Source organism: Kryptolebias marmoratus, linkage group LG14 (assembly GCF_001649575.2).
Source record: "Kryptolebias marmoratus isolate JLee-2015 linkage group LG14, ASM164957v2, whole genome shotgun sequence".
NCBI classification, from domain to species: Eukaryota; Metazoa; Chordata; class Actinopteri; order Cyprinodontiformes; family Rivulidae; genus Kryptolebias; species Kryptolebias marmoratus.
Window position 1 is genome coordinate 20,472,159 of NC_051443.1, and position 12,421 is coordinate 20,484,579.

General features: G+C 44.4%; 2 protein-coding genes across 2 annotated transcripts; one reads left to right on the top strand and one right to left on the bottom strand.

Annotated features, from left to right (window-relative positions):
- Positions 1-742: 742 nt before the first annotated feature.
- nefla (neurofilament, light polypeptide a) lies at positions 743-4,476 on the top strand. Its single transcript, XM_017410482.3, has 4 exons — positions 743-1,921; positions 1,999-2,123; positions 3,382-3,812; positions 3,884-4,476. The coding sequence occupies exons 1-4, from the start codon at positions 875-877 to the stop codon at positions 4,234-4,236; spliced, it is 1,956 nt and encodes a 651-aa protein (XP_017265971.1). The 5' UTR covers positions 743-874; the 3' UTR covers positions 4,237-4,476.
- A 1,785-nt stretch (positions 4,477-6,261) lies between these two features.
- On the bottom strand, positions 6,262-11,823 carry nefma (neurofilament, medium polypeptide a). The gene is made up of 3 exons (XM_017410678.3): positions 10,540-11,823; positions 9,769-9,893; positions 6,262-9,686 (listed from the first exon to the last, which is right to left on the bottom strand). Exons 1-3 carry the CDS (start codon positions 11,596-11,598, stop codon positions 8,030-8,032), a joined length of 2,841 nt encoding a protein of 946 aa, XP_017266167.1. The 5' UTR covers positions 11,599-11,823; the 3' UTR covers positions 6,262-8,029.
- Between the last annotated feature and the right edge of the window lie 598 nt (positions 11,824-12,421).

Consider the following 12,421-nt stretch of genomic DNA (forward strand, 5'->3'; position numbering starts at 1 on the left):
AATAGGCCTTCGCAGCGCTGTCGCTGCTCGGGCCTAATGAAGAAATCCACGAAATACAATAGGCCTTCGCAGCGCTGTCGCTGCTCGGGCCTAATAATGAAGAAATCCACGAAATACAATAGGCCTTCGCAGCGCTGTCGCTGCTCGGGCCTAATAAAAGAACCGTGTAATAAAGCAGCTAGATCAATAGATTTCACAGCTCACAGTCTGATTTGAAATACACCGTTTGTTGTTAGTTCTGCCAACTGTAATTACTTTAGTGAGAAATCTTTGCAGTGTTCCCCTGTTTTCCTGTGCCTTCAACATGTCCTCGCTCACCTGCTGTTTGGGGAGAATTTTACCTTTGCAAGTGCGTTAAGGTCACGATTGTAGTTCCTGTGCTTCACCACGAGGAGATATGCTGAGTCACCACTGATAAACCAGGACACCTCACCCCCCTTTTCCTGCAGTAACATTTTTTTCCCCATGTTTTTGCCTTTTATACATTTTGGATCTAACTCAAAAGCTTTTCTGCAGTAATATTTTTGTGTAGTTCTGCACAAAACCAGATAAAAGATATATATTTTTTGGTGTATGTTTGTTGAACTATAAATAACAATTGGTTGTTAGTTTGTTTGTTTCCCTTTCGTCTCTGTTTTTAACCCTGACTCTTTTCCCTCCCTGACTGATTCCCTCTCGTTCTATGCCGTTGCAGTGTCGGAGACTGCATTGTCAGAGTTTGGAGAAAGTGCTTGCGTCACGCTCGAGCTGGCTATAAAAGCGCAGCCTGCTGCTGCAGCAAGCAGTCGGGGCTTAAACCTGAGCCCTTTGTACATCTCCGCACACATACACACACACATACAGAGGAGAAGGGGGGCAACCAATCTCTCCAGCCATGAGCAGCCTCGGATATGACCCCTACTTCACCTCCTCTTTATACAAGTCTTGGTATGCTGAGCCTACCCCTCGTGTCGTGGGGACCACCAGAGGGAGAACCCACTCCACCTACTCCTCCCATGCATCCCCGCTGTCCTCCTCCCGTCTGCAGTACTCCTCTCCCGGCCGGGTGCTGTTCTCCTCATCCTCGCCGGCCACTTCCCTGGAGCTGGAGCTCAGCCAGGCAGCCCAGATCAGCTCTGAGTTCCGAGCTGTGCGCACTCAGGAGCGCAGTCAGCTGCAGGACCTCAATGACCGCTTTGCTGGCTTCATCGAGAGGGTGCGGGAGCTGGAGCAGCAGAACCGTGCTCTGGAGGCAGAGCTGCTGCTGCTGAGACAAAGGCACTCCGAGCCGTCCCGCCTCAGGGCTCTGTACGAGCAGGAGGCCCGGTCCCTGAGGGCAGCTATCGACGAGGCCAGGGCAGAGCAGCAGGCTGTCCTGGGACAGAGAGAGAGGCTGGAACAAACCCTGACCTCACTGCAGGGTCGATATGAGGAGGAAATGCTGGCCCGAGAAGAGGCTGAGGGCAGGCTGATGGAGGTCCGTCGCGAGGCAGACGAGGCTGCCCTAGGAAAGGCTGAGCTGGAGAAGAGCGTTGAAACTCTGCTGGAGGAGCTGGCCTTCCTCAAGAGGATTCACGAAGGCGAGGTGGCTGAACTCCAGGCTCAAGTCCAGCTGGGTGTCCAGGTGGCTGTGGAGTCTGAGGCCGCCGCTCCCGACCTCTCTGGGGCTTTGAGGGACATCCGGTCCCAGTATGAGAGGCTGGCAGCCAGGAACATGCAGACAGCCGAGGAGTGGTTCAGAAGTAAGGTGGGCACATTAACAGAAACGGTGGCCCATCACACCAGTGCCGTGAAAAGCTCCAAAGATGAGGCAGGAGAGTACCGACGCCAGCTGCAGGCTCGCCTGCTGGAGATCGATGCCTGCAGAGGCTTCAACAACTCCCTGGAGAAACAGCTGCATGAGATAGAAGAGAAGCAGAGCGCTGAAATAGCTTCCATGCATGTAAGTACACACGCTGGAAGACTATTTTAATTCTTGTGTTTAGGATACTGACTTTGGTTTTCATCAATTTTATTCAGAACACCATTGCAGAGTTGGAGGGTGAGCTGAGGGGCACCAAACAGGAAATGGCTCGCTACCTGAAGGAGTACCAGGACCTGCTGAATGTCAAGATGGCTCTGGATATCGAAATTGCTGCATACAGGTGAAAGACACTGACATTTAGGCTGAGAAATCAGACCAATTTACCAAACTGTAAAAATTAGGTTGAAAAGTTTCACAGAAATTGGAGCATGAAAGCTGGCTGTTAAATGATTTTGGTCACATTTGTTGAAGAAGGTGAAACTGAATTGGTAATGTTAAAACAAAAGGCCCAGCTAGAATAAAAATAAATAAAACAGTACTTAAAAATTAAAATTAGCAAAACTGTAAATAAAAAAGGATAAAACTAGCAAAATATTCTAAAACCTAAAGTTAGAAATTAAAAGCCAAAATGCACTAAATAGTAGCTTAAAGCTCATCATGGCAAAATTGTAGCTAAAAGCTAAAACTAGCAAAACAGTAGCCTAAAGCTAAAATTAGCTAACCCATAGCTTAAAGCTCAAATTAGCACAGCAGTAGCTTAAAGCAGAAATTTTCAAAACCAAAAGCAAAAATTAGCAAATCAAGCAAAAATGAGAAAAACGTATCTCAAAGCTGAATTGAGCAAAAACAATACCTAAAAGCCATATGTAGCAAAACCACTGCTAAAAGCTAACATTTGCAAAATATAGCTAGAAGTTAAAAGTATTATAAAAAGACAAAAATAGAGCAAGTACCCTGAAGCAGATATCAGAGAACAATGTTTTTGAAGGAACTGAAAAGAACTTATACTGATACTTAAAGGAATTATTTCTTATCTTTTGATGTGAGGTTCAGTGGAAAAGTTAGGAACAACTAATATCTTACCTGTTGTAGAAAGCTCTCTGAACAAAAGTTTGAAGAAACGAAGTTTAATTTTGACCAAACTGACGAGCTAACGACTAGTCTGAGCAGGGCCAAGACCACAGTGGATTGCTGCCATCCTAAACCAGTTTCAAAGATGTTATAGTGGGTAATGCAAATGCCAATTTGTAAACTTTATGCTACTGTCAATTTTGTGTTACACAGTTATTTCGGTAAAATGGCTGCAAGCTGCACCAGAAGTGCTACAGCAGCAGCTAGCTGTATCTCATGTAAATATTCACTATTTGTCTAAATCTGAATACTTATAGGGTTAAATTGATTCAGTCCCTAAAATAAGGGTAAATAAGGAATTATACTTATTTTATTTAGCAGCTTTTCAGTTAATTCTCTAATTCATTTGGGCATAGGTTCTGTAAGCCCAACCATAAAAATAATAATAATAATTTTAACTTATTCTCTGAAAAGGAGCGTTTGCCTCTTGTTGTTCTCATCATTTGTGTTTTGGCCAACTTCAACAGGAAGCTTCTGGAAGGGGAGGAGTCTCGCTTCAGTGTGGGTGCAGCCGGGGTTGTATCCTCCATGTATGCTCCCAGCATGGCGATGCCCTCCTTCGCCCAGCCTGTCCTCTCCAGCCTGAGCTCCGGCACCTCCTACCTGGTGACCTCCCGCCTGCTCAGCTCCAGCGTCAGCACCACAGAGGGAATCATCTCTGCCAGCCACGCCCAGCAAGCTGAGGCCAGCCCACCTGCTGAAGAGGAGGAGGAGGAGGAGGAGGAGGAGAAGAAGGAGGAAGAAGAGGAGGAGGAGGAGGGAGGAGAGGAAACAGAGGAGAAAAAGGAAGAGGAGGAGGAAGAGGGAGGAGAGGAGGAGGGAGGTGAGGAAACAGAGGAGAAAAAGGAAGAGGAGGAGGAAACAAAGGAGGAGCATGAGGAGGCTAAAGAGGAAGAAGGTAAGTGCATAATTTTTTATTTTCAATAATCATAATGACTAATGATAATAAAGTGTATTTTAATCCTGTAGGTGGTGATGAAGAGGAGCAAAAAGGTGAGGTTGAAGAGGCCGCTGAAGATAAAGGTGATAAAGAAGAGAAAGATGAAGAAGAAGAAACTGAGGCTAAAGGAGAAGCGGAAGAGGAGGAAAAAACAGAGGGAGCCGAGGACAAGGGTGAGCCTAAAGAGGAGGAAAAAGAGGAGAAAGAAGAATCTAAAAAGAGTGAAGAGAAAGAGGAGAAATCTGAGCCCAAGAAGGAAGAGAAAGCCGACGTCGTCAAAGAACCTGCTCCGAAAAAAGATGACACAAAGGAAGAGAAAGTCGAAGAAAAAACAACCAAGTCTGAGCCGGCTGAAGAAAAGAGCACAAAGGATAAAAAGTAACCAAAACAAAAATAGGTTGTAACCGTGCAAACTGCAGCCAAATAATCAGATCAGCTCGGTAACATGGTGCTCAACAGAACCATCCAACAGCAATGAATCAACGTTAACTGCTTGCCAATACGAAGAATCTTCCATAAAGATCTGATCACACAAATCCCAGTGACTGGAACACATGTAGCTGCTGAATGCTAAAGTGAGTATTTGAGTTTTTGGTGGTAAAATAAACTATTCTTAAAACCACGTTTCTGTGTGTGTCACGACTTCTGATTCAAAGTTTAATCTTAGCAAGTAGAAGAACAGCTACATTTAGGTGATTTTCTGTTGCAGCACTGCTACACAGACATATCCATGGGAATGTGTTTTACAAAGTGGGTGCTGTGGGATCATGACAAGTGAGAAAAGCTGCACTTCCCCAAACAAGCAAAAAAGGAACTCAATTTCCATCATTATTAGGTAATTATCATAAATAATCATTGGATCATTGCATAACATTAGTGGATAAATGTTTTATTTTTCATTTGTTTCCTCATTCATTCCTTTTTTTAAAAAACTAAAAAAAATTACGTTTGGTGGGTTATTTCTAGTCATCAATAAGGGGGTGCTATAGCACCATCAGCACCCCCAACTCCCACAGCATTCTTCACTGATTGGGTTGTTTGGGAAAAAAAAAAAACAGGCCATGTAGCATTGTCACCTTGAGCTCTGAGATGATTTTCCTAACTTTAAAGTTATTTATTTTTATTTCTTATGAAACTTTATTTACTAAATCTGACATATTTCATCAATAAAACTCTAAAAGCAATGTTGATACATTACCAAATCACAATTGATACATTATCTCATTGAAATACATCATTTTAAATGTATCAGTTTATTGTTAAATTACATCAGTTAGGTTTGTTCATTGTTTCATATGTTTATGTAGTGAATTAACTTTTTTTCCCCCCTTTTCTGGAATGTTCCAAAGTGGAAAGATTTAAATATTTGGCTTCATTCATCAAATTGTAATTTCCAGCACAGTGAACATTATGGGATTTGTAATCGGATCATGGCAATGACCACAGCCCACAAACTATTTGTCTGCGTTTGAACGTGATTAACAGATTATCAGATTAAAACATGGAGATACAATTAGTGGCTAAATGCAGCTAGGTAATCACTGTATTAGTGTTGTAACCTATTTATACTGACAAAAGTGACCAACTTTAATCCCAGCTTTAATGTTTTTATTTGCCTTCCATATATTATCTGTACCAGCTTTGGTCTGTTCATGGACACAGGGACACTGAATCATGGGGCTAACAGAGAAATAGACACCCACATGAACATACATATGCAAACTGTGGTTAAAAAACAGACCCTCACCCCCCTCACCAAAAGATTCCACTTTAAACCCACAACCTTTTGGCTGCACTAACCACTTCACTAGTGTGCAAAAAGTATTGCACAGGGCTAATTCAAAGATAAAAAACGTAGTTTTATTATTTAACTCTACTATTATAAGCATTAGTTCAGCTCTAGACAGCCTGCAGCATAAAACCTCTTAATTAAATGAAGATAATTTGCAGTTTAAAATAAATAAATCCACAACTCCACATACACTGATGCAGATTGATTTCTTTGCACACAGATATAAAATCTGCCATCACTTACTGAGTTTACTCTTGTATTTTGGCAAGCTAATGCGGCACAGCATTTTATAAGATTAGGAGCCTTTTAGAAATACAGAAATAAACATGTAAATCTAGTCAAACTTCAAAGTTAAACAACCAATAAAAATGAAAAAAAGTGAAAAAATCTGACATGCACCAATGGTTGATTTAACACCCTGGATCAAATTATTCTTTCAAATTTAAACAAATAATTTTACAATTAAATAAATGCATAATAATTGAAGCTGTTGAGAAATTTGCAACTAACATCCAATTACTAAACCTTAACTAATCAAATGATTTCTTACAGAAAGGAGTAGTTAATAAATGTTAGGAAAACATCACTAAAATAAGAATAAAATGACACAAGACAATAGCTTCTTTACTTTATTATGATATTTATTGAGCAAAGGCTGCTGGGAAAATGTTCATGATGAGTAAAGTCATGGGACTGCAAACAGTAGCACCTCATTTATTTCCGTAATTAAATTCAAGTCCATTCTATGCATACAAGAATGCATGTTTCTATGCATTTACAGTTATATTTATTCCACTTGCACTCAAGTAAACATAACAGACACTGATAAAAAGCATGTTTAAGGCTAGGAGTTTCTTCTTCGGGTTTGTTAAGCTGGAACTGCTTCAGTTACAGGGTGTTTATGGTTAATGTGTTTATCATGTCGCTGCTTATCTCTTTCTTCACCTTGTGTTTTGCATTTATTGGTTATTTCTGTTTTGGCTCAGATGGCAACGTCACGTGTCGAGTAAGGCTTCTTTAGTAGAGTGCATGTCTGCATCGAGGACCCCTCCAATTGCCCGTCCCCACCCTTTTCTACGTTCACCAAAAATTCACTCCAATAATAACATTTCTTTCACTCTCCTACCTGCAATATAGCGAGTTGCAAAAGTTTTCACGGCCTTGGTTAGTTTTTTCTAATTTGTTGCCGTACAACCTGGAATTTCAATGGGTTTTCAGTTTGAGTCTACACAAAATACTCCTAATTAAGTTAAACAGGGGAAAATATGTGTCTGAAATAATTTAAAATCTATAAAACTGAAAATATGTGTGTGCATAAGTATTCACCCCTTTTGCTATGAAACCACACAATTAGCTACTGTAAATAAGATCAATCTGGTAACACCAGTGCACCATCTCTAAGTAGTAGGAGCAACCACCAAGCAAGAGACATCATGAAGACCAAAGAACTCTCCACAAAGGTCACAGATACAGTTGTGTGGAAGAAAAGATAAAGGTTTAATAATAAAAGAAACAGATATACCGAATCCTAAACATCCAACAGAGCACCATTAGATCCATTATTAGCAAATGGAAAGGTTATGTTGCCTTAGCAAACCTGACAAAAAGGGTTGTCCACCAAAACTCTCGGACCGGGCAAGAAGAACATAAACACAGAGGCAGCTAATAGGCCACAGATAGCTTTGATGGGATTCTATCTGTCCATAGGAGAGCTATAAATCACACACTAAATAAAGCTAGCCTACATAGATAGTAATCTGAAAAAAAAGTTTTTTCCTAAAAAGACAGACTGTTTGGAAATTTGCTAAATAAATACCCAAAATGTATTTGCATCTTCAAAGTCATAGCTATGTTGAGGAAAATAAAAGTTATAATCCAACAAAGCTCCTTTTAAATTCCAGGTTGTAAGGCAACAAGTAAGAGAGAATGCCCAGCGGGTTGAATACTTTTGCAACCCATTGTATATAGTCATTCTCATTACAGTACCCAATATACAGAAAAGAGAGGAAACTACTCCACTCCTCTGAGCTAGCATGCAGAGACCCCCACCCACACACCTCCCCTGTCCCCTCTGTCCCACCCCTGAACTCATCTTCAAAAAGCGGAAAGAAAAAAGAGAGAATAAATTGTCTCAGTTGCTCGCACCTCACCACTTCAGCAGCAAAGCCTGTTTAAAGCTTTCACTCAACATGCAAACTTTAAGTTTTGGCTTCTCTCTATGATTTGTTTTTTAGAGTGGTTTTCATTATTACATCGCTCTAGCTGTATGATTTTCTTTGTTATGTTAGTTGATTGCTTGTCTTGTTTCTCTTCTCCGGTCGCCCTACTCCTCTTCTCGTTGCTACTCCTCTTCCTCCTCGTTTGCCAGCCATCTGCTGTCCGCTCAATTGCCCTCCGTCACCTGCTTGATGGACTGAGTGGAGTGCTTCTCCGACTTCTTGGTGGAGACCATCTTCTCCTGCTGCAGCCCCTCCTCCACCTCCTTCACCGTTTCTGTCACTGTGACAGACTTGGTGACGTGCTTGGAGCCATCTTCTCCCGTGGTGATCGTCTCCACAGTCTTGGTGATGACCACTTTCTGGCTGCCATCTTCCTTGACTGGGCTCTCGTCGACGCCGTTGGCGATCACGTCATCTTTCTTCTCTTTCTCCTCTGGGCTGCTCTTATCAACATCGCCATTCATGGCAACATCCTTCTTCTCTACCTTCTTCTCTTCTGCTGAGTCACTCTTCTTCTCTGATTTCTCTTCTTTTGGAGCCTCCTTGGGGGACTCGGACTTGGGGGAGCTAGGCTTTGGGGATTCAGCTTTAGGTGAGCCTTCTTTGGGGGACTCAGGCTTTGGAGAAGCAGACTTGGGGGATTCAGCTTTAGGAGAGTCTGGTTTAGAAGGTTCGGGCTTGGGGGAAACTGGTTTTGGGGTTTCAGACTTAGGAGAGCTTGGTTTGGGGGATTCAGACTTAGGAGAGCTTGGTTTGGGGGATTCAGACTTAGGAGAGCTTGGTTTGGGGGATTCAGACTTAGGAGAGCTTGGTTTGGGGGATTCAGACTTAGGAGAGCTTGGTTTGGGGGATTCAGACTTAGGAGAGCTTGGCTTTGGGGATTCAGACTTAGGAGAACCAAGTTTGGGTGATTCAGACTTAGGAGAACCAGGCTTTGGTGATTCAGACTTAGGGGATTCAGGCTTTGATTCTTCAGTTTTTGAAGCCTCTTCCTTGCTGTTGTCAGGCTTTGCAGCTTCTGTTTTTGGAGCTTCTGTCTTTGCAACAATTTTTTCTTCTGCTTTGTCTTCTTTCACCTCCTTCTCTTCTTCCTCTTTGCCTACATCATCTTTTTCCTCTTTCTCATCTCCACCTTTATCTCCTTTGTCACTGCCTGTTTCTTCCTCCTGATCACCACCTTCCTCTTCGGCACCAGCCTCCTCCTCCTCCTCCCCTGCACTGGCCTCCTTGTCCCCGCCCTTCTCTTTGTCAGGAGAAGCTTTAGACTCTGGAGCTTTGGAGCACAGTACTGTCTCCTCAACTTCCTCCTCTTCCTCCCCTTCCTCTTCTTCCTCTTTCTCTCCATCGGCCTCATCTACCTCATCTTCCTTTTCGCCTTCATCATCCCCCTCACCTTCTTCTTTTTCTTCCTCCTTCTCTTCCTCCTCTCCCTCCTCGCCACCCTTTTCATCCCCCTCCTCATCTTTACTAGGTGCACTGGCGCTAACTTTAGCTTCAGTGGCGGCTAACTCCTCTTCCTCTCCTCCTTCCTCCTCTCCCTCTCCCTCTCCCTCTCCACCCTCCTCCCCCTCTGCCTCCTCCTCCTCCTCCTCCTCTCCTTCACCCGTTGCTGTGGAGAGCTCCTGGGCGAGCTCTGCCAGGGCCTCGTCCATGTCAGCTTTGTCATCCTCCACCCTTGTCTCCTCGATGATCTCCTCCACAAATTTGTGCTGCACTTTCAGCTTGGGGGCCACTGACTTTGCTTTGGAGATCTTAGTGGAGGAGACAGCCTGGCGATAGGGAAAAGAGCCGAAGTGCGTCTCCTCACCCTCCAAAAGTTTCCTGTTGAGACATAGATTTAATTAACAATGGATTTAAACCCCCATTTTATTAAAATTCTGCGTGTATCATTTGAAGAGCATACCTGTATGCAGCAATCTCAATGTCCAAGGCCATCTTGACATTCAGCAGGTCCTGATACTCACGGAGATGACGAGCCATCTCCCACTTGGTGCTCTTGAGTTCATTATCCAGCTGGTGAATTGTCTCCTGGGGAAACACACAACAAACACAACACAAGGTGGATCAAGTACAACAGATCTTTGATTATATTCCAATCAGATTCCAAAGTCATAGCAACAACTCTTGAAAGACTATTTCCCCCCTGTTTTCAAACATCCACTGCAGTAAAGCTCCTTTTGATTTTGCCCACAGAGGCTGTTGCTCTAATGTATTCTGACGCAACTCCTAGAGATGCTGAATGCCTCTTGTTTCAAGGGCAGCCTCCACACCTCCACCCCCACCCCAAAACCTGAGTGGTGTGATGCAAGGACAGAACCAATGCAGGCATCGACCCATGCCTCTGACTCAGCAGGAAAAGAAGAAAAGAGAGTGTGCACTGCAGTCTCTCCCCTCCTTACACTTGGAAATCTCCCAAGAAGAAAAAAAAAGTTACACAATCATGTTGCAGCTTAAAATTCAACACTAAAAAGCCACCAGAGAGATTGAATATAAAGCGAATATTTAATCTGCGTCATCAAAACAAATTGTTGTGCGAAACTTTATCATCTTTGCTGAAATACACACCATTATAATTGTTATGTTTTAAATTCTCAAATTAGAGTTTTAGCCTAATTACTCAAATAATACCCTGTTTCTACTTTACGCATGGCTGCTTATGGAGTGTATTCCCCACCTGCAGGCTGGCCAGGTCGCTGTTGTGGCGGTCCTCGATGTCGTTCAGCTGCCGCTCCAGGGACTCTCTCATCCCGCGGACGGACTCCAGCTCCACCGTCTTGGACTGCAGCTGGCGGCGGTAGTCGGCGATCTCATCTCGGGCGGACTTTATGGCGTCCTTGTTCTGCTCCGCAGCCTCGGTGAGCTTGGTGTAGCGGCACACAAACCAGTTCTCCACCTGCTGCAAGTTCTGGTTGGAGTGGCCCTCCAGCTCGCTCCGAATCTCGCGAAGCGCCTCGGTGATGTCCGCCCTCTGCAGGTCCTTCTTCTCCACGGTCACCTGGGACTCCTGGATCTGCGCGATCAGGTCGCTGACCTCCTCCTCGTGGTTGTTGCGGATGAAGGCGATCTCGTCCTGCAGCGACTGAACTTTCTTCTCCAACTCGGACTTCGCCAGCTCCGAGTCGCACGCGTCCTTCTTCAGTACGCGGATTATGGCTTCTGTCTCCTCACGGATGCGCGCCTCCTCCTCGAACCGGTCCCTGAGCCGCTGGATGTCCTCCTCGATGTGCTCGGTGTCCAGCTGGATCTGCGCCTTGTCGCGGTGGATCTGTTCCAGCACGGCTCGCAGATCCTTCAGCTCCTGGTCGTAGAGGTCGTCCAGCTGGGTGCGCGACACCTGCTTTTGCCGCAGCGCCTGGATCTCCGCCTCAATCTGCTTGTTCTGCTGCTCCAGGTAGTGCACCTTGTCGATGTAAACAGCGAAGCGGTCGTTGAGCCCCTGCAGCTGCTCCTTCTCGTTGGATCGCTTGTAGTCGCCGTTCAGGATGGAAGTCTGGCTGTAGTCGACGCTGTCGGCGGAGCTGAGCACCGCAGCGCCGTACGCCCGGGACACCGGTGCGTTCACGGTCCTCTTGTAGGATGAGGTCATGGTGGAGCCCGGACTCGCCCGGGACCAAGACTGGGAGCGAAAACCGCTCGAGGGGGTGCCGGTGGGGCGGCCGTAGCCGTAACTGGTCGTTCTAGTATCCATAACTCTCCTGAAGGGACTTCCTATCGGGTCCACCGGGTAACTCATCCGGTCAGACTACAGGATGAAGGAGTGTGGGGGAGTGGGACGGTACTGGAGCTGCAGGCGGTGTTGTGTGTGTGTGTGTGCTCAGGTGGAGTGGTGTATGGCTCTCACAGCGGCTGGGACCTCCGTCTGCTCCTTTTATATCTGAGCTTCTGCTGCTAACAGAGCAAGTCCAAGCTGTTTTATTCTGTCTTACATGGAGGGGAGGGGGAGGGAGAGTCGCTCCCCCAGGCCGTCTGCTGATGGTCCCGTTCAGTCTGAACCGGGTGGCCCAGACAAGCTCCTGGGAGTCTCATTTCAACTAACCAGACTAGATCAAGATGTATAGTCTGTTCAATATATATATATATATATATATATATATATATATATATATATATATATGTGTGTGTTTTATTTTTAAAAAAATAGACAAATGATCAATTATCAACCAAGGGGTGACCAGGGGGGCCCTTGTCTTTCCTTAAATTTGATAACCCCCCCCCCATTGCCCTAGCTTGTCCAGGCAGTTTTTTATGTGTACAGTTTATTCACCTTGTGCCATGCTAGTTTGTGTTTGCGCAATGCTAGTTTGTGTTTTTTTGTCTGTACTGTTAGCAAAATATCTCATAAACTAGAAGACTGATTTTAATGAAATACTCAGAAAGTAACCAGTGTATGTACATCTACAACTCATTACATGTTTGAGTCAGAACAATTCAAGAAGGCCACCCCAGCTAAGTGACCTTATCAAACATGGAATTGGCTGTGACTCAGCTTTTTTTTTTTTTTTTTTTTTTTATAAATGTTAATCTCAAATTTGGTGTAGTTTGAGACTTATCCTCAA

Excerpts from the sequence above, each read along its gene's own strand:
- nefla (XM_017410482.3), top strand. The coding sequence starts at position 875 with ATGAGCAGCCTCGGATATGACCCCTACTTCACCTCCTCTTTATACAAG. Across the intron at positions 2,124-3,381 it reads ATCGAAATTGCTGCATACAG|GAAGCTTCTGGAAGGGGAGG; the intron begins GTGAAAGACACT and ends CAACTTCAACAG. Across the intron at positions 3,813-3,883 it reads GGAGGCTAAAGAGGAAGAAG|GTGGTGATGAAGAGGAGCAA; the intron begins GTAAGTGCATAA and ends TTAATCCTGTAG.
- nefma (XM_017410678.3), bottom strand. The coding sequence starts at position 11,598 with ATGAGTTACCCGGTGGACCCGATAGGAAGTCCCTTCAGGAGAGTTATG. Across the intron at positions 9,894-10,539 it reads GCGACCTGGCCAGCCTGCAG|GAGACAATTCACCAGCTGGA; the intron begins GTGGGGAATACA and ends GTGTTTCCCCAG. Across the intron at positions 9,687-9,768 it reads ATTGAGATTGCTGCATACAG|GAAACTTTTGGAGGGTGAGG; the intron begins GTATGCTCTTCA and ends ATGTCTCAACAG.